The 23281-nt window shown below is 33.7% G+C and overlaps 1 protein-coding gene across 3 annotated transcripts in view; it reads right to left on the reverse strand.

The window, feature by feature from the left end:
• The window catches only part of DACH1 (dachshund family transcription factor 1), a 412485-nt gene that overhangs the window by 115537 nt on the left and 273667 nt on the right, over positions 1-23281 (reverse strand). For 2 of the 3 annotated variants that reach the window (XM_082365963.1, XM_082365962.1), the window contains exons 4-5: positions 16031-16203; positions 2851-2986 (exon numbers count right to left, since the gene is read on the reverse strand). In XM_082365963.1, coding sequence (XP_082222089.1) covers positions 2851-2986; positions 16031-16203 — 309 coding nt within the window. Of the gene's footprint in view, positions 1-2850; positions 2987-16030; positions 16204-16661; positions 16818-23281 lie in introns of all 3 variants that reach the window. The other variant, XM_082365964.1, reaches the window with a different exon arrangement.

Below are 23281 nucleotides of genomic sequence, written 5' to 3' on the forward strand. Positions count from 1 at the left end.
CAATAAAACACGAAGTTTCACAGATATCAAAGTACTTCTTTAAAAATTGGGATTTGAACTCAAATTTAAAAATAAAAGAGCCCAATTAATACCTATTAAATGGTTGAATGATTAAAAACAGTAATTTCTTTCTTGAACTATTAAGAGTAACCTGTCACTACTGAAACGATAAAGCAGATGATCAAATACCCTTATGATCACAATCCAGTCAATAAATTTCTTAATAAATTGCCCATGAAAATCTTGGTTTTGTGCAAAAATTTTGAAGAAAAATCATTCCATAAAATCTTACTTTCACTGCAAAAAATATAGTTTTAAAATATGTATAGAATAATGTATAAGACTATGTTAGGAATTACCATTTGGAAATCACCATAGTAATAATTGTTTCAGGGAAGAATCTTCAATGAACAATTCTGAAAGTAGTGAAGTGAAAGTTTGATGAATAGAACATTTACATAATGTTAAGATATCTCCTCACAAGATACTTATTATCTACAAAGGTTAAAAACAATTTAAAAAGGAACTTTGCAGGAGAGAAATCTCGAAGTCCGTCACTACCTCAGCCAAGTGATGGTTATCACAAGTATTGGCAAAATATCATATATCTTCTGAAATCATGCACTGAGAAGGATACACTATCATGTCTGTGTCATTCCTGCCAAAAATACATAACTTAAGTCAAATTATGAGAAAACATCAAAAAATTCCAACCTGAGGGACATTCTACAAAATAAATGGTATGTATTCTCCAAAAATGTCAAGGTACTGAAAGATAAAAAAGATTAAGGAACTGTTTCAGATTTAAAAGGATTAAGGGCACATGACAAGTAATTTCACCATGTGATCCAGGATGGGATTTTGGACCAGGAAAGAAAAATCTCTTATTATTAAAAATATTAGTGAGGAAAAAAAAGGAAAAAATAATAGTGGGAAAGCTGGTGAAATTTGAATAAGGTGTGCAGCTTAGAGAATAGTACGATAATAGTCTTAATTTCCTGATTTTAATCACTATTCTGTGGTTATGTAAGGGAAATTCCTTGTTTGTAGAAAATAAACAATGGAGTATTTGAGGTAAAGAAGCACAATGTCTGTGATAAAGACAATAAGGTGGCATTAGGCCTTTATCAGGTATATCTTTCAGAAAGATCAACTGATTGAGTGAAACTGGATGATAAATATTTAAGAATTTTAAATTATTTTTGAAATTTTTATGTTAGTCTAAAGTTAAAAATAAATATGCATACATTTGCACATGTATGTGTGTATATGCATATATGTGTACACGTGTGTGTACATGTGTCAATATTTCCATTTGGACAATTATGGTAGTCCATGCATGTGAAAGTAATTACTTTGTTTCTATCAAGAATTTTAAAATATGATTAGTAAAAAAAAGAATATATATAAAAACTCTCAAATCTTCCCCTATTTGTCTGTATTTCCGATTAAGTATTATGAAAAAAATATAATTTTCTTTTCTAGAACAGCTCCTTTCCAATGAGACCTTAAAAAGCATTAGACATGAAACCAAATATTCATCATTAAATTTCTGATTCTAGCGACAGCATGGCACAAAGGCATACTGAAAATATTTTATTTGAAAAATGCTTGGAAGTAGTGTGAACTGAGGTTTACCAGCCCCAGAAATACAATTGATTTGGCAATGATTATCAAGTGCTATATCCATTTTTATTAATAAACAGTAACAATCATCTCTTACAAACTTAAGGAAATATGTTATAAACAGGCTAAATAAAGTATACATATTTAGAATTACGTTGAATTCTATGTAATTGTCAATGATTGACTATTTTAAAAATAATTTTATTACATACAATTTGACCAATATTTACGTTATCTGCCTCCACAGTATCTATATTGAGGATATGTAAACTTTCCTTTATAGCTTATAAAGACACTTTCTAGGAAATGCTTTTTCCTATTATGAAGATATTCTCAACAACCAAATAACTTCAATAAATTTTGTGTAATTTGATGAAGTTTATGCTATAAGCATGATTTCCTAAAATAATAACTAAAGCCTGTAAACAATACAGTAAGTATTGGTTTTAGCAACCAAGGTAGTCACTGTTAATATGCTCATTTTATTGGTAAACAATATTAGATTCTTGTACATACACAAAATAACCAGTTAATTGAATGGTGTATTAACTTTACTCTTAATTTTCTTGGCCATGAGGACCAGGATTGAATATCTGAAAATGTGATCATGAAATAAATATAACCTTACTTTTTAGAATTTAATAATAATAACATGTGATGATAATATGCATTATTGACTGTTACTAATTCAAATCCTAAAATTTAACCAATTTCACACTCTTCAATCTATTGATCTTCTGAATGACTACAAAATGTTTTAAAAATCAGTTATTTTGAATTCTGTTTCTTTTATTCCTCTTTGTGGATGTCTTTGTCAATGCAAGGATGAAGTTTAAAAATTAGTGAATTTTTTAAAATGGCAGGGATGGGATTGAAGGAACGAAGAGGAATAAACCATAAACAGTATACTTGGATGCTAGGTATTTGAGAGTTGGAGATGTTTACCTCAGAAACTAATCTAGAAGGTTACTTACTTTCTCTGTTTCATAGCTCAAATCTTTATGTGTGGCATCAAAGAGGGAGTTTATATCAGAACCTGTTTATGTAGTACCATACCTCATGATATTGCAAACTGGGAAACATAATTTTGAGAGATGGCTATTGCTACAAAGCATCAGAACATGATACATCTGAGATCTATTTGGAATGAGGGCATTTTGATTAGAAAAGCCAGCTGCACCTACTAAAGTTTAAAATGGTGACAAGTGGAAGTATGACACCTACGGATTCTGTCCGAGGAGCTCTCAGTCCGCGCTGGGGAGCTGGACACGCTGCTGCTGCGGTGTGATGATGGGTGGCTGCCAGGCCTTCGGCCCTCCTCCAGGGAGGGGGCAGGCGAGGGGCTGTCGGGAACACGCTCCTACACCACCATGGTTGGGGGGTGAGGAGGGGGAGAAAAGAGGTAAATACATTGGACCTTTGCTTAAGGAATGTTGATTTTTCTTAATTCTATAGATACGTGAAGACAAACACATTTTTTCATCAACATTTAACTGGATTAAAAGACACCTTTTATCTTGAGGCAAGTCAAGGTAAGGAAAGACTAGAAAGGAAAATGGTTCTATAGGTGAACATCGCTGTAGTAATGGCAAATGTCAATCCCTTCTTTGGATAAAAAGAGAGATCAAAAAAGACATCCAGTTTAGAACCATTAGACAGCAAAGAATTAACAGAACGAAGCAGGTTTTAATTGTAGACAATTATCAATTAAAAAAATCTTTAAATAAATTATATTGCTTCAGCAAGTGTCTAGGATCATTTAACACACAGATTATCACCATGACATCATAATAATAATACCGGAGGCATTGTTAACACCTATTTCATTATGGGGCTGCTCTGGATATACCTAGACAGTCACATTTTAAGGCATCATGGAAATCTATTATTATTTAACATTTGAATAATTTTCTTTGATTCTAATAACTTTCAGGCTCCTAGCTCCAATGCAACCACACAAATATATTAGGGAAAATTCATGAAATATGTATTAGTTGTACCCAGGGAAACCTGGTATCATGTTTCCTGATACTGTTCTATGTTAACACTCAGGTCCCACTCCATACCTTCCCCTTTAAGTCTTGCACCTTCCCTATGAGACCAATGTGCAAATGTATTGTATAACTGTCTCCAATTAGCTATTATAGAGTTACTGATTAAGAAATACGATACTCATTTGTTAACATTTTCTTCGAGCAACAAGATGTTTATACCTTCAGCTATCAACACACACAGGTCTTGAAGAACAGTCTTTTCAATAATTCATAAATATTTGGAAGTGTACAAGTAAACTGATACATGATACATAATAAATAATAAGTAAATTATTCCTGATTAGAGTGCAAAGATGCAAATATGGAAAAAAGCAGACTTTTTAAAAGAAAAAAGTTCTAAAATGGAATCGGCCTGTAGGAGGCTGTTTTCAAAATATCAAAGGCTAATGTAATATGGAAAACAGACAAGGCTTTGTACTAACAGAGAAAGAGGGTAATGTATGTCTTCAATCTCAAAAGTTCCTTTAAGCCTCGTGATGGGTTGCAATTCTACTTTGAATTAGAATCACCTGGGAAGTTCTTCAACATGCCTATGCCTGGGATTTACTCCCCAAGATTCTGGCTTACTGAGGGTCATGAGTTGAATTGTGTCGCTCCAAAATGATTGAAGTCCTGACCCCCAATACCTATGAATGTGAGCATTTGGAAATAGGGTCTTTGCAGATGAAATTAGTTACAATGAGGTCATATTAAAGTAGGGTGGGCTCTTCATCCAACATGACAGATGTCTTCACAAGAGGACATTGTGAAGATATGGGGAAAATGTGAAAGATGGAAAAATTGTGAAGAGGGAAAAATGTCATATGAAGATGAGGTACAGATCTGAGCTCTGCAGCTGCAAGCCAAGGATTGCCAAGTATTGCGGGCCACCATCAGAAACTACGGAGACGCAAGGAAGGATTCTACCTAGAATTTCAGAGGGAGCATGGCACTGCTGACATCTTGCTTTTGACTCCAGAAATGTGAGGGTATAAATTTCTGTTGTTTTAAGCCACCCAGTTTGTTGTACTTTCTTACAGCAGCCTTATACACTGAGTCTGAAGGGGGGCCCAGAAGCCAGTATTTTTTAATGCTCTCCAGGCGATTTTAACGTATATCCAAGACTGAGCACCACTTGTTTCATACCCTTTTAATTTTTCAGTCCTACACATTGTCAATAAACATCTTCAACAGAGGTTTCATTCTTGAGGATCATGACAAGTAAAATGAAAGTAACCCCCAGGATAGCCAAGCCCTCTTCCAAAAGCCATACATAAAACTGTTTCTCAATATATATTCCATAGAATAAAAAATAGTCCCATAAGAAACTTTACAACAAATAATTTGCCAGGTCAAACAATATTGTACCAGAAGGAAAAAAGAAAAAAGAGTCAACTAAATTCTACTCTCAAAAGTTGCAAGACGTATTTTTAAACTCTATGTCTCAACATGCAAAATGAACACAATATTAATTATTTTTTCCACAATAAATAAATCAAACAAGCTATGCTTCTAAATGGTCTAAGTTCTTTAGTTCACATGGCAAACAAATGACCTACATTTCTGAAAAACAAAAAGCACATATACGATTTAAAAGAGCAGAGAATCCACATCTGGATGCCAAAAGTTACTTCCTATCTTCTAATTATAATTTAAAAGCAGCTGGGATTATAAATCTTTCTTCTTAACATTCACCCCTACCTTAAGCTATGAAGCAGCTTCAAACTGTACATTTATTATGTGTTCAGTTTGATGAGTTTTGTCGAGATCTAGACTGTTTCCATAACCCCAGAAAGATTTCTCATGCCCCTTCCCAGCCTATTCCTCCCATCCCCAGAAGCAACAGCTTTCTGAATTCTATCACCAGGGAGTAGTTTGGCTGGTTCTAGAATTTCATAAAAATGGACTCATATAGTACATATTTTTTATGTCTGGCTTTTTTTACACAACAAAATGTTTTTTAGATTCACTCAGGTTATCGCATGTATTAATAGTTTACCTTTTATACTTTTTAATATATTCAATTGCACAAATATCCCACAATTTTTAATTTAAAAATAAGGCAATAAAGTTCACATCAAGTCCTTGCAATCACAAATCAAAGGATAATCTTGGCTTCTGTGCAGCATTCAAAGGCTGGAGTTTGTATCATTTTTGGAATATCTGTGCATTTATTATAGAGTATGGATTTATAAAACTGTATAGAACTCCTTTTTAGTCTGTATAAATATATTAATAAGCCATGCTATAGTTAACTGCATATATGACCAGATATACACGATATAGAGTCTAACCTTGATTTCTCGAAATTCTGATAAAGAGGTACATAAGTTTGCTAAGCTTTAAAGCTAATTCCTAATACATCTAACTCTTAACCCTTGGATTATGCAGAAACACATGGTTTATATTTAGGAAACAACATTATTATATTTTTATATAAATAAAATTTTCTAAATTAGCCATTCTATTTTCTCCAAAAGTTCACTCAATGTTTATCCATCAATACATTTTAATATTCCTCCTAATAATTATGTAAGTGATCATATTTTCAGTGGCATGTGTTTAGCCAAATAGAGGTAAAGTGCAATCTTGAAATAAATCAATCCCTCTAAAATCATTTTGCAAGTCTGAGTTTCCTGTCATAATAGATTTCTCAGTGGCACTAATGGAAAGCATGAAAAACTGATTTTTTCCTGAGATATTTAACTCATAAAATACGTAAATATTTAATGCACAAAACTCTAGTAACAATGACTGTGCCATTGAACAATTATTTATTTATTTTCCACATAAGTGTAACAATTTTTTCATTAGTCAATTTTATTTAACTGTAAAAGTTTTCCTGGATGATTCTTTTCATTCATGCATTATTCACTTTTTCACTTATACATTCATAACACTCTAAAGGTCACATAATAAACTAAGTCAAAAATAAGCTAGATTAAAATCTTAAATCATAATTTAAGGCTTAGGAAACATAGGTGAAATTGTAGTATTTATTTTAGCTTTAGCTTATTTTTACTTTAATTATATTTTTTGTCTAAGAACAAAGGATACAGACAATATTTAATACTTTTACTTAAAGAAATATTTTAATTTATGCAAATTTTTATGCTTTAAAAGCTTAAGTATTCAATTGAAACTTTCTATAAACTGAGACACAACATATTCAGTCATTTCACTTAATGTATAATTTCAATCTTTGGAACATGATGCATTGTTCTTTGAAGAATTTCATTAAAGTAAAATCCATTGAGCAAGTAAGATTTGAATACACTGTTGCACAATAAATTAATTTATTTCAACAGCTTAATTCTTTTATCATATTTATATGCTTGCCTTTCCAGAGTATGCTATAAGATGTAGAATAATGGAGACAGTAAAGAATTGCTTAGGAGAGAATCTCATAATTATTACTGAAACAAAATAGATAATGAGTTTTATTCAGACATAATAAGAAAGAAGCAGTTCAATGTCTATAGGGAAACTATGTAAACTGGATTTATCATTTCATTTGTGTGAGACCCTTTAACCTCCAAGATGGCCCTGAAGTAGGACAAAGAGGAAGAATATTTAATTTAATACTTCAACACACTGCTTTATAGTCCTGCATCATAACTCCACCAATCAATAAAACACAATCTTTTGCAGTGTTCCATCTTTATAAAACTAGCCACAATAATAAATGAAAATGTAAGAGGAATACACTCTCACTGAAAAAAAAAAGGTCATACTAATAAACTAATGGTATCAGAATAACAATAAAGGAAAAGCTGCATTTATTGCCTCTGGGTAGAACAAGAAGTATTGGTCTCTACCACAATTCAGAATCAAAGGTGGAATTTAAAACAATGAATTCTAAAATTCTAAAATAAAAAGGAGTTTGGGATTAACATATACACACTACTGTATATAAAATAGATAACCAACAAGGACCTACTATATAGCACAGGGAACCATACTCAATATTTTGTAATAACCTATAAGGAAAAAGAATCTGAAAAAGAATATATACACATATATATAGCTGAATATATACATATATACATATATAGCTGAATCACTTTGCTGTACAACCAAAGCTAACACAACATTGTAAATCAACTGTACTTCAATAAAAAAATAAATTAAGTAAAACGTATAAAATGTTCAGTATTACACACATGTGATTAACTAAACATTAAAAAATGCATTGTGTCTGCTGCCTCATCTCCACCACAAAATGCATTATATTTTATCAACTTAAAATATTTTCTTAGAGTAAGATTAAATAATCACAACTCATTTCTCTAAGTGGGTTATTTCATTTAGCTTTACTTTATATTGCTCTCTTTAATTATCTTCATTTTCATCTCTTTATCAGTTAGCAATTCCCTTATTGAGTACGTTATAGAAGTGGGGAGAAGATATTCTAATGTTAAATTTATCTTAATACAACTTTTACCTTACGAAATTGAAGTTGACTAGCACTTTATAAAACCTAAACTCCTGAGCTTTAACACAACTCAGACTTCAATTCATTCGTTCAGAGAATATTTACTAAACACTTAATATATGCCAATGTTCTAGGCTCTGGTTACATGTAAGTAAACAAAACTGACAAAACGCCTTTCCCTCATGGAGCATATATCATCAGCTAGTAAATACTGTTAGTGAAATCCAGAATCATACACACTGATTGTGACATCCATATTCTCTCATTCTGGAAAAATGAACAGAAAGGATAAATAATAGGATTGGGATTCTGGGTTCAGGAAAATGTTAAAAAGTACTTCTGGAAGACATAAACAAACCTAACATACTTGCATCTGGTAGAAGATCTGGTAGCCACCATCAAAACTCCTTAGCTCAGAGTTCTAAATTGAGGCTTCAAGGGATATTTACATAGCTTTTTATTTGTTTTGATGATGATACTCAAGAAATGCTCAATTTTGCTAAATGGGGAAGTGGTAAGACCCATGAGTGTAATCATAAACAACCTCATTTTATTCTCCTACTGTCTCTTCAAACTTATTCAGTGTTGGTAGGGAATTATATTTTTCCCACATCTGTATGAAAATTCAGGCAGGCTAGTAACTTTCCAGATTCTTATTTGGTAATATAAACTCCTACAGTTACTTTGAGCAACAAAAGGCAGTCTTGACTCAGAAGTTATACCTCAGGCTTATGTAATAATAAATACTATTATCTTAATTAAAAGAGAAGTCCCTCCTTTTCTATAGTCAAGTAGGTAGAATAGAGGGAGGAGAGCAAGGAAGAAATGTAAGTTCTGATTTGGCCAGCATTGCCATCAGTTGGCATCACTCTGTTCATGCCAAATGTTTAAAGCCAACTTTTTATCTAGTTAAGGCACTGTGTATGTTCTAAGTGGCCACCACCTCTATGAACTGTTTACAGTTCCTTGATGGGTCTAATTTGTCTCTGTGTTCCTCTGCCCTCTGAATTTCTGGCATAAGTGCATCTGGATGCTTGATTCAAGTTGACCTGGGGGCAAGAGTACTTCATAGATGGTGGTGTATGCTTTCACTGGAAGTGCATAATGTCTTCTTGGTTGCATTTTATGATGCCAGCCACCACTGATAATCATAGCCCAGATTCACCACCTCATTAGGACTTGCAATTTGATGAATTCGAAATATATCATTCCATACTCATTTATTTGCAAGAAGATTTCTATGAACAGAAAGTTTCTCTCGTGCATTATTGTGTTATCCTGAGGGACAGTCTGTATGGGAAAGGCAGGAAAATGCTTGATTCCACCCCTTTACCCTTATTTAAACCCTTATTTGTCCTTTAAAAGAATCAATTCCCTAGAATTCTCCAAAGGAGAATTATATTATATTTAGTATTATTATAAACTCATGGATCTAAATATGTCTTATATTTCAATACACTGATGTATGGCATCCTTAGTGGTAGTTGTGTTTTAATACTTCCTTTTTCTTGTTAGCATTCTCTTTTCATATTTAATATCAATACCCAGATAAACATTAAGAGAGCAGACTTAACTGTTTCTCTAAACCCAAGTAAAATTTAGATGAAATAGTTTTTTTGCAAAAAAAAAAAAAATGTTTAAAAGTGATGCACACATTTAGGGTTATTTATGGTTGTCCCAAGATAAACTATTCTGTACCCCAAAGCAAACATGAGGTAAATGACATTGCTGTAAGATTTTTTAACCTACTTCAAGAATCCGGTTACTCTGGTTCTAGTTTTTATAATCTTTAAACATTTTGAACTTCACGCAAGTAAAGTCCTATTTACTGATTGATATAGTATTTTAGGGACCTGTTTTGAAAAAAAAGTATTAGAGAATGGAAAATGTATACATTGTATTTAAAATTTTTTTCAATGTTTAATTCTTTAAATGAGAATGTCATAAACAATCTCTATTTCTCTCTCTCTCTCTCTCTCTCTCTCTCTCTCTCACACGCACACACACACACACACACACACACACAAAACAGCAGATTGGCAGAGAAAATTAACAAATTTAAATCATATTCCCTGTTCTCAGAAAAACGCTGTAATGTGGCATGTGAGGAAAGATTATTCAGTAATGTAGAATAATTTGAATGTTGCCAAATTTCTCAAAAACAATTCCATATTATCACTAAAGAAAAGTGAAATCTGGAAAAAAAATGTATTTAAAAGTCTGCTTTGTATACTACTGAACTAGCAAACCCACCAAAAGCAAAATACACTACTTTTGTTAGGTGAAAAGGGTTGAACAAGCAAAAGAGAGTGAGAGAGACAGAGAGAGAGGTCTTACTATATAATTGCAACTATATTTCAAAAGCCTGACACAGATTCCCTATAAAATTCTAGAACTTATTTTTAAACAGATGATTGTGAATACTTGGGGGGAAAATAAACCAGTGATATGATGAAGATAATGTCACTGTAGAAAGACTTCTAATGATTTTATAAATACTAATTTACTCATTATGACAACCTGATGAGGTAGTAATGATATAATCCCCATTGTACGGAAAAGGAAACAAAGGCAGGGATATTAAGTGACTTTTACAAGGTCATAAGACTAGGAGATGGCAGAGCTGGAATATAAACCCAGGAAGTCTTCCTCCAGAATCCATGTTTTTAACCATTAAAATATGTTGCCTTTCTTCTTTTTAATTTTCTTTTTATTTTAGAAAGAACCATTTTTTAAAAATCCTTATGATATCATTGTGAATTTATTAAATAAAAGTGAGAAAAATATTGATTCATTCAGGGGGATTTGGGGTTACTTGATGAATGATTCCCAAAGAGAATCAATTAGTAGAACATTTCAGCCTATTAGGAAATCTCTAATGACAAGAGGAATTGATCTCTTGATTTATACTGTTTATTTTCCTCAGTGATTTAAGGTAATATAAAGTAATACATCCTTTTACAATTTGGAAATGATACAAAGATGGTATAAATAGCTAATATGATAGTTCGGAGTATTAACACTCAAGAATCTCTAAAGAGCCTAAATCAATAGACTGGAAAATAAAAAAATTAATATGGATAAATGCAAATTCCTAATACAAGTAAAAGATAAAGAATTGGCTTAGTAGAATTTCATGTCAAAAATGCATGAGATTTACTGAGCCACACATTCAACTAGCAAAAATAGTTATGAATTATGACTAAATTTATAAACTATTGTCCAAACTGAGGTTTATGTTAGTTCTGGTCTCTTCACTGGTGGGTTCACTTCTAGAGTTATATGCAGGAGAGGGGTAGTGAGGAGGGGGCTTATTTAAGACAAGGAAGGTCAACCAAGAGGCTTGATGAAAAATTGTCAGAAGAAATTAGAATATTTGGTCTGGAAAAAAGAAACACCACAGGTACTGTAGCAGAGGACTTAAATATTTAAATGGTTAGACCGCAGAAGAATTAGTAGACATTTTTCCAAGAAAATAAAGTTAAAGTAGAAGCTATTGAGATGAAAATTTTAATTTGATCAATGAATACCTTCATCACTCTTAAATTTGGTGAAAATAGAATAGGCCTTCTATAAAATAGATATATTAAAATGGGTAGAGAGGATGCAGGAATGATTTCTCCACCATGGAGGGAGCTGGATTACAAAACATCTAACATCCCAAGCCTATGACTCTTCATGTTCTATGAATATTAAACAGTAAAAGTATATGGGTTTCACTGATACATAATAGACTAATACAGAATGTCTAATGATTTAATATAATCTTAGACATTTAGCTATTAGGGATTTAAGGTAGAATTATTACTGTGTAAACAGTATATGTCCTTTTCCTCCCTCCTCAAAGTTATCTTACTAAAATATTTACAGTAGTCCAAGACAATCAACCAGAGAAAATCTAAATTCAGTACTTGAGCAGACTCTGTCATGGAGGCTTGCATTTAAAGCAAATAACAATGTCATAGTGGTACTGTCCTCACCTATATAATTTTCTTTTCCTCAATGCTTTTAATTTCTTTTCCTTTCAATGCCAAATCCTATGGCTCTATGGTGCTTGAGAGTTTAGTTTGTGCTGCTTCCATTAACCACAGCCTAAGATTCACATGGGTTTGAGTTAATCAGAACTCAAGGATCAGCAATTTTTTTCTGTAAAGAGCCAGCTAGCAAATATTTTATTCAACACTGCCTTTGTATTTGAAAGTAGCCATAGACATTATGTAAATTAGAGTGTGGCTAAGTTCCAAAAAAATTTATTTATGGGCACTAAAATTTGAATTCCATATAATTTTCATGTGTCATGAAAGATTATTCTTCTTTTGATTTTTTTTTCCAACCAGTTAAAAATGTAAAATCATTCTTAATTCACAGTCCATACAAAAACTGACAGCAGCGTAGGTTTTACCCAAGTTCAGCAGCTTGCAGACCCTGCTCTACTGCTTGAACTGGTAGGTACATTTTCATAAATAGGTTTATAAGAAAATCATTGGAGTTCCTTTAGTTCGTAGAAATAGATAACAAAAAATTTTTTTAAGCTTGTGACTCTGAGAGCTATGGTTTTGCTTTTCTTCTGTCCTACAAATTCTTTTTGCTATTCTCATTTGGGTTGAGTTTTAATTTTAATTCTTGTCATTACTGTCAAAAAATGTAAATAGCACATTCCCGCATATGGACGATCCCTCAAAACCTATTTTCTCTGGTTTTATCATTTCTTCCAGTGGGGGTAAATCTTCTTTGGTATTTAACATTTCACTTTTAATTGGTCTTCATACTTAGAATCTTTTCAGGCAAACAAACTTGTAGGCTCTATTCTAATTACCCACTTGGGTCCCATACTCTTTAACGTGACATAAGAGTCAACCATTTTCTTTGGGGAAAATAAAAATTTCCCCTAAATTAAGTTTAATTAATATGTATCATGTGAGTTTACTAAACACTGCTTCAAATGAGTGAGACAATGAGAATGTTGAATTCTCAGTAATAACTATTATCAAAAATGATCATAAATTGAATCGATACCTTGATTAACAAATCAGTTCCTTCACTGATGACAATGTAGCATTCAGTGGCATTCTCTCAGGAAAGAATTTTTTGGTAGTTGATCTTGGCCTCCTGTGATATTTCTTGTTATTTTCCTCTGGTAAGGATACTTCCAAAAATTATTTAAGGAGCAAGTACACATCTTTGTTTATAGAGTACTATTATATGAAATATTCCCATTTGCATATTATTCAACTTTCTATATAAGTAATGACAGGGTCTTTACAAAATGTATAATGATTTGAATGCATCACAATAATACCATACAGAGTATTTTCATTGCCCTAAAAACCCCCTGTTCTCCATCTGTTCATCCTCTGTTCCCACCCACTAGCAACCACTGATCTTTTTAGGATCTCCATAGTTTTGCCTTTTCCAAAGTGTCCTACACTTGAAACAATAAAGTGTGTAGCCTTTTCAAACTAGCTTCTTTAACTTAGCAGTAGGCATTTGAGTTTCCTCCATACCTTTTCATGGCTTGATAGCTCATTTCTTTTTAGCTCTGAATAATATTCCATTGTATGGCAGTGAGAATTCAGCTAAGCTACTCTGTGGTATTGCTGCTTCAGCATCCATTTTGTTTGACCACGTGGCCTTCGGGGACCTTAAACTGACACTAGCCCCCTTCATGCAAGTGCATTCTCTAGACAGCAGCCAGAGTCATGAGCAAATGTAAGTCCCTGGTATGAATCCCCAAAAGCCCTTGTGATCAACAGTCTTCTTAGATAAGACCCCTGGGAGGCTTACCAAAACCCTACTCTTTTGGTTTGAATTGGCCAATCCAGCCCCAGCCTGGAAATCCTGAAGTACCCCACCCATGGATCCTAATAAGGCCATTTGGCTCGGGTCCTGCCTTGTTGTCTCTGTCTGCACTCTGCCTTGACACCCCTGTCTGGTCCCTTGAGGCATGCCAAGTACTTCCTCCATGACCTGTGAGTAATAAACTTCTCTATTTCATTTTTTCTTGTGGTCTGTTGTTGAACCATGGCTCACTCACTTAACAAATGCTAATTCAGTTTTTGGAAGTATAGCTGACTTACAATATTAGTTTCAGGCGTACAACATAGTAATTCAATATTTTTATAGATTACTTTCCATACAAAGTTATGACAAAATATTGACTATATTTTCTGTGCTGTACATTACATTCTTGTAGCCTACTTATTTTATACTTAGTAGTTCAGTACCTCTAATCCCCTTCACCTGTTTTGCCCCTCCCTCCCAACCCTCTCCCTTCTGGTAACCACTAGTTTGTTCTCTGTATCTGTGAATCTGTTTCTGTTCTATTTGTTCATTTGTTTTACTTTTTAGATTCCACATATAAGTGAAAACATACAGTATTTGTCTTTTTCTGTCTGACTTATTTCACTAAGTATAATATCCTCCAGGTCCATCCACATTGTCACAAATGGCAAACAACAAAGTCATCGCACACGGAGGTACACAATTTTTTTATCCAATCACCTCCTGAAAGGCATCTTGGTTGCTTCCAAGTTTTGGCAATTATGAAAACAGCTGCTATAAATACCCATGGGCAAATTTTTGTATAGACCTAAATTTTCAACTCCTTTTGATAAAAATCATATGATTGTATGGTAAGAGTATGTTTCGTTTCATTAGAAACCACCAAACTGTCTACTAATATGGCCATACCATTTTGCATTACCACCAGCAATGAATAAGAATTGTAACAAGGCCTTTTATATGAAACATGCTCCAGACACTCCCCTAAACTCACATGTATTATATCCAGAAAAACAAGATAATAATTATGTCAAATATGGATAATGCAGCATGAGGTATCTTTTATTTAGTTTAAAAATTAATAATCTATTCTAACAATGCGAATGGTACGGATGAACCTATTCGCAGGGCAGGAATAGAGACGCAGACGTAGAGGATGGATGGGTGGACACAGAGGGGGAAGGAGAGGGTGGGATGAATTGGGAAACTGGGATTGACAAATATACACTACCGTGTGTAAAATGGATGGCTAGTGGTAACCTGATGTATAGCACAAGGAGCTCAGCTCGGTGCTCTGTGATGACCTAGATGAGTGGGAGGGAGGTCCAAGAGGGAGGGGATATATGTATACGTGTAGCTGGTTCACTTTGCTGTGCAGTGGAAACTAACACAGCATTGTGAAGCAACTATACTCCAATAATAAATACATAAATAAAGTACTTTGATTTAAATATACATTATAAAATAATATGAATGAAAAAGTATACACACGCATATTTAAAAGTATACACATACCCTCCCACACACACATATACAGAGAGAGCCAGAGAAGTGTGTATATATACACATATGTGATACCTGTATAACAATAATGTTATCTTGCACTTACTGTGTATTTTTGAATTTACAAAAAATTTCAATTTTATTATTTCATTTAGTTTTTACACCCACACTGTATTACACATTTTTTTAGGTGTAGAAATAATCAGAAAGATTTAGTTACATGCCCAAGGTGACACAGCTAGTTAAGTGGCAGAACCATAATTTAACCCTTCTGGTCTTCTGAAAACAAATCAGATACTATTTTCCACACCTTATGGCTCATAACACCACACACACATACCCACATACCCACAAACACAAACACAACTGTACATATAAGCACATACACACAATCTGAAGTATATCATTTAAAATCCTATGTTCATCTCTCCCTTAGTAGATATAATAGAGAACTTCAAGTTAGCCTAGCCTGCCTAAATATTGTACCCCTGGTTCTAATTACTATAAGTGACTTTTTTTTCTCATAATCTATTTACTATCACTTAGCTTTGTAGAGTTAGAACTACTTGTGGAGTAAGAAAAATGGATTGAGTGATGGTGGCTTAAGATGATTTTGGCTTAAGGCAAATCAATCACGTAATTAAACAATTACCTTAATAACAGATGTCTCAACTCTGGATGGGGGACTCTGAACTTGTGCTGCTGCCGCCATATTGGCAATGGTGCTGAGGTGGTTCATCTGGCTCATTGCCATGGTGACAGATGCTGGAGGTAGGCTGACAGGAATTAGAGGGTGGGGCATCATCATAAAAGGCAGTTCCAGTCCTGTAAAAAATACACATATATCATCATTTCTCTATTCAAGTAAAACAATGAAACATGATATATCTCATTAATTAAAATGGTTAAGGACATAAATCATTGAAAATTGAAGCATTTTAAAATGTTCTAATAATGAGAGTCAAAGGAAAATTATTTGTCCCCTTTGTATGCAACAGTGCCCACTTATCACTCAGGGAAATTAGGCTTAAAGCTAACCAGTTTGGTGCCATGTTCTATCACTCACCACTCTTCATTTATGTTTAATACAAACAGTCAGTTCTTTGCTACATTATTCTTCTGATCAGTCTAATTCTTGTTTAAAATACTATGGTTTTCTTTATCACGTTTAGCTGTCTAAATGTAGTGTACCTATCTACTATGTCCTATATTTTACTAACCGATCATTAGATTTTTTTATTCTTTGCAACTATCATTTTTAGTGCTCAAAAATGCCATCGTACCATTTGGCAGAAGGTGGCTCTGCTGAAGATGGTGGAGAGGATGGCTGACGGGAAGGTTAAGTGCGCTAGGTGTGCGGGGGCGGGTAACAGAAGCCTGAGATCCCCGGGGTGGGGAAGAGTACAGTGTTTCCTTTTCCCAAGAACCTTCACTGCTGCCTGTGGGGAATGAATATCAATTATTTGGATACAATATTATTCCAAATCTTCTACTGAATATTTGGAAATGAGGTTTTAAAAAAGCATATCAGACGTAGAGAATGGACTTGAGGACACGGGGAGGGGGAAGGGGAAGCTGGGACGAAGTGAGACAGTGGCATGGACATATATACACTACCAAGTGTAAAATAGATAGCTGGTGGGAAGCAGATGCACAGCACAGGGAGATCAGCTCGGTGCTTTGTGACCACCTAGAGGGGTGGGATAGGGAGGGTGGGAGGGACGGCGCAAGAGGAAGGGGATATGGGGATATATGTATACGTATAGCTGATTCACTTTGTTATAAAGCAGAAACTAACACACCATTGTAAAGCAATTATACTCCAATAAAGATGTGGAAAAAAAAATCACATTTGGAGATTGGCTAAGTGATTTCTTGGGAAATAAGCTCAAGTAAGTAAATTTCCCCTAAACCATATTTTCTTTTTGTTTTTCTATTTCTTAAATACAGTCTCAAATTTTCTGAAAAAAAACATTTTTACAACAGGTAGCCTATTTGTGGAGACTACTCCTGTTTGACTAACCAACTTAATATAAAATGAATTCTATTATATACCTAGAGAATTAATTACTTCTTGGAACTGAAGCACACTGATAGTTATAGAACCCAAAGTTATCCTTGTATAATAGAATCCCAGTCACCCTTCAGAGTTAAAGTTCCTAATTTAATTCCACAGAAAATCCTAAACATAGAATCATTAAATGCCCAACTTGGTCAGACATGGTCCAGGGAACACAAAGATCATTTACAAAAGATAATAATATCAAAGCAATAAATTAAATGTGTGTGAATCAATAAATATATCTCTTGTTTTCAACTGCAGAGAAACTTAAGTTTATGACTGTGGCAATACAGGTGCCAAAGTCAGAACAGTACCTTTAAGGGCGTGTATTTCAATATCATGGCCACGTCTCAGATTAAATAGATCTTGAAACACCTTAATAGGGTACTCCTTGGAAGGTTTTTATATATCATTTCAATTTAAGCATGTTCTCAGATTAAATTATTTTACCATTAATTTATTGTTTAACTGAATCTGTTGAATATACAAACTACCCACTTGAAAGAAAGTTTCTGTAATATCCCTGTCAGTTTATGAGTTTTCATTTCTTAAAAAAGGAAAAGAAACCATGTTTCCATATAATACACTTAGAAACAGCAAAGTTGGTAAAACTCCAATTTAAATGTTTTAGCTCTATTAAGAGCCTCATTGTAAAATCTCTAAGACATAATTTTTAATGAAGAATACTTAGTTGCTGCCATGATTTTTTTTCCATTTACTTCAGGAAGACAGTTAAGGTTCAATATAAATTCAAACTCATTAGCTCAATACTGTCTGGATCTTAGAGTAAATTGTTCAGAAGTGGGTAATGAAAACTCAATTCAAATTCTTCAGCAATCAGACAAAGCAATTTTATTAAACAATGAAAAGAATCAATTAAATGGATATCTTTATTATTTTACAAGAAACCAGGACAGCTTTGGCTAAAAAGAAAAGTTTATAGCTTCATACAGAAATGACTCACATAAAAGCAATCTCTCCAGCTTGCTCCTACACTATGATATAAAAGTTCACTTCTATATTCACAAACTTATACAGCTTATTTCTCTACTCATGACTTTTTTGACGCTTTATACCAAGGTCCTAGTCAAACATGCAAAAGCTGTAAGTACATAAATTTTTTGAACATATTACGTCAAGAAAGCACTCAGTGACAAAACGTTTTAAACACTTTCACTTTATATTGTCTTTATCAAAGTATATGAAAAATTCTTCGTTACATATTTACTTTTTATGTTATCATTTAAAACAAGAGTTAAAGCATAATCACCAACTATGTGGATATAGAAATAACACTTTGGAATAAATGTTACTGAATATGGGGACTGCATCGGAAATTTATGAATAATAGATAATTTTCTCTTTATACTTCATTTATCCAAGGATTACATTTTTATAGTAGATTGCATTTTTGAGGTTAACTAATATTAACTAATATATGGAGGAGGGAAAAATATTCACATTCATTATTTTGGATTGAGTTTGAGTTCTGCTTATACCTATTATCTACTTTTGTTTCTCTGTTCAATTGAGCCAATTTCTTTTATTTACATCTAGATTACCAGTTAATAAATGGGAAAAGCCATTTTCCCAATATACTTCAATTTCACTCTTGTATCAATAGAGAAGCACTTATAATTATATTTTTTCACATTATCAAAGTGTAAAATATAAAGTTAAAATTCTGATTAAATCATTCTGGTAACAGATTATATACAAAATACTACCTATTTCCACATCTCTTTTGGATCACAGGATATCAGTCCCTTGTGTAAGGGTAAATATCAATCATCCATATATGAATTTTCCATAGCAAGTTTATAACACTAGATTGGATTTTCTCACTACATAAAATGCTCCTAGCCATCTCCACCAATCATCATTTGTTAAATACTCATGATGTTAGCTCATTTGGGTAATAAATAGAGCAAACAATTAAGAAACTAAGTCTAATGAAAAATATACAATATATAACCAAGTCAGCTGTAAGTGATTTTTGCATAATTTATAACATCCTTCTCCTCTATTAGCATGAATAAATAAGAATTGAAAATAGGCCACTTCAGAACAAGACATGCCCATAGTTATTAAATGTATAATTTCAAGTGCTTTGGTTTAAGCCAATATATTTGATATAAGCAGTATCTATGTGTGAGCCTACACACAAACATGCATACACATATACACCTTTAAGATTAAAGCTTATTATTATGACTGCATGAAAACTTACAGGAGACAGCAGATTTCGCATATAAGAAAAGTTCTAACAGTTGGTAAGGAGAGTTACAGAAAAGAAACAGAAAAGAATTGATTCTTTTCTCTTCTTCCATTCTTGTAGAATCCTACCATTTCTTTGACTTTACAATGGAATAAAAAGACAAACTTGATCTAGCCCTAGTATCCTCAAAGAACATATTCTATAATAGGGGGTAGAGACATGTATGCAAAAACTCAGACATTTGATAAATATATAAAATGGTTTTGAACCAAGGAAATTGGTCATGAGCTCATGAAAAGATTCAGCGCATCCAGCTGTTTGATTATCTAGACACTATATCCATATTTCACTGTGTTAGAGGGAAGGATTAAAGGGAGAGAGGATCTCCCACACATAGTCCTAAACACATACTGTGGAGAAGCATGGGAACAATCTCAGGCTAGACACCTGCTTACACAGGTGGAAATAAAATCTGCGCTCTGACTGATGGCAGAACACACAGGCAGCTGTTATATGATGAAGTTAAGTAGTGTAACCACAAGCATCAGGAAGGCCAGCTCCTCATGCAATGGTGTGATTTTGGTGGAGTGAGAATTAACAAATGTACCATCTTACAGCAACCAGATATAAGTGGGCACATGAACGCAAGAGGAAAAATTGAAATTAACACCTGATTACCAGTTTTGTCTCTAGCTAAAACCTATTAATGATGCATTTATATAACCTGAAACAGTTTATTTACTCTGCCTAATTATACCGAGAGTAAGAATATATCTTTAATTATATATGCAAATATATGGAAGTTATATACAAAAAGTGATTGTGTGTGTTTAGGTTTCCTTTCCTGTAAAAGATGTGTATTTCTCAGGGACAAGCAAGGTGATTTTAAGGTTCAGTGTAACTGAAATTCTGATTCATAAGGAATAGGTATGGGACGTTCCCTGCTTGCACGCTCTGTACCTCCAACTTTAAAACATAGTCGTAGGTTCTGAAAAAGTAAATAGCTTGGTGGACTATCTTAGTCTTTTTTCTGAGCTCAGACTATATTTTGTATCCTTCCATTTTATATTTTTATGGTATTTTATGATACATATTTTATGATGGATCAGGTTATAAACAGAGAAATAGACTACTTTGGGGAGAAACCCTTAAATTTGGAAGCCATCCCTACTTTAAAGGTAACCAGATTGCCAAACAGAACTGATGGATAACAAATATAAACTAGTTTAATTTTTCCTCTAATTACTGCCTTCAAATATGCTCTGTTAAGGCTCCCTCTTCTGCCCCTTAATAACCTTGAGCAGATTTTGAGTATAAGAAAATCCATTCTAGTTAACACCACTCTCTGCGTCCTCATCCCCATCAGCACTTGCCAGCCCTAGGGCCTAGGTAGCTGGAAGACAGAGGGGTTTGGACAGCTTTTCTTCCATCTATTCTCTTGGGTAGGAGGGTGAAGTTCTCCCATCCAACCAGTTCCTGCTCAAGTCCACTGTCACTTCTATGGCTATGCCTATTGGCCATTGACATCTCTCAGGTGGCAGGTGCCTAAATGCCAAGTATTCCCTGCCAAGTAATGTCTGATCATTTAAGGGGGTCTTCCAGGGGAACCTCCTAACTGCACAAGTCCCTGACAATGGAAATCTCCTGCAGCTTCCTGCTCTTCTAAGCTCCCCAAACTGCCATGGTCTCCTTCTCCTGGTGTGGGTCCTTTTGTTCTGATGATGTCCACTCTCTCTATTCTGTCACCTCTCCTCAATTCTTTCTCCCCTTGCTCAAACATGCACAGAAAGCAGATCAGCAGTTCACACCAAAGCAGACATCCAGCTATGAAATGAGGTGGAGGCATCTGTAACCCTTGAGTAATTCTCTTGAAACTCCTCTCCCTGCACTTGGTGGTGAGGAAGGACTCTCAAAAAGGAATCACTAAGCCACAGCTCCCTCCATTAGGTGCTGTCTTTTCACGACAATGTTTTCTCCGAATCTCCTCTCCTGTGTTGGTCTTCCCCTCTTATAAATGGAGGAAGAGGATGTCTGCGGAGTCTGGAGTGATAGTTAAGATAGCAACTCTGGTTCAGCTGCTATTAATAAGTACTGATTGGTATTTACTTTTTGTAAATTGAGGAGTACTTGGTCCCTTTTGTTCTTGTGTGGAACCACAGGAAAATTTCTATTTAATATCTTGTTACATAGCATATTCAGTAGAACCAACAACAAATATGACTATATTATAAGTAGAATTTTAGTAACTGATTCTTGTAAAAAACTGAAAGAAAGGGAAAGAAATATGAATGCTCAACATTTGCAATGTTATTTCACAAATCAACTGAAACTTTATCAATTGAGACAGTTCAAAGAAAAAAGATTACATGAATTAAAAAAAATAAAGAATGATTAAATGTGGAGATAATCATTAATAAAAGAAAGAAGATCATTTTTTGGAACACAATTTTTATGTAGGAAAGGACATGAAAACTGCTTTGGGTAAGGATATTATTACTGTTTCTCTTTAATTAAAAAAAAAAACTATGGGTATGTATATCAGTGGTACTGATTAAAATCCTAGCCCAAATAATTACATTTATTACTGAATCCTAAACATAGCTAATAAGTAATAGGTTCCAAAAGAGAAGGTCACTGTATATTTTTTAATGAATTTTGGACAGAGTGCATGTAAAGTAATCAAACACAAAGTTAAAGTGATCTGTAGAAAAGAAATGCCTTTAAACCACCATGCATTAAAATAGTAAAAGTATATTTAAATGTTATTATCTTTTATACCTAGTTGATATGTAACTATTTGTTCAGATTTTCCCACAGGCTGACCCTGATAAAGGAGGCAAATCTCAAAGGGACTAACGGTCACACCACAGCTTAGTGAGTGACACTGATAGACTGTGACGGGAACCTGACATTGTCAAGATTCGTTTACAATGAAAATGATGGCAAGAGCGGGCATTTACTCCATACCATTGGAGACCACTTAGAAGGATGTCAATGCCATCTTAACAACGGAATCAAGACTGCTAAGGAAAAGTAAATACTAGTCTCAGACACTACAGATGTTCAGCTGTTACTTCAGCGGTAGGTGAGAATAAACAAGCTATTGTCTTTTAGAGGATAAACTTCACCCTAATAAAAAACGAGATAGGAAGCGTCAGCAGTAATGCTAGTATTTTGCATAAATAGGAGAAATAGTCCTTTCACGAATTACTATAATGTAATCTTTTAAATCCTTTTCTGGATAATGATCTGAGCTCAGTGATCTAGTTTAGCAAGTAGAAACACTGAAATCTTCCGGTGTTTTGGTTCAACTTTATCAAATTGCTTTAGTTTAAAATGAGGAAGAAGCAATCTGTAAAGCGTACTATTAATTGGGGAACAATTTAAAATGTTCCAGTTTAAGTACAGTGGTTTAGCAAAGAAAACAGCACAAACACCTCCTAATTGGTATTGCACAATAATGTCCACAGAGCAGGCCATTTCCAGAGTCTAAAATTTATATTTGCACACATATCCTGTTTGATTTGGAAGTGCTATTTTTTCTTAGAGAGAAAGAATAATATTGTCATGAATTCTAACTATCCCACTGCCAATAAATATGAGTCATTTAGGAAAACATGTTA

Source organism: Balaenoptera borealis (genome assembly GCF_965194805.1).
Source record: "Balaenoptera borealis genome assembly, chromosome: 18".
NCBI lineage: Eukaryota > Metazoa > Chordata > Mammalia > Artiodactyla > Balaenopteridae > Balaenoptera > Balaenoptera borealis.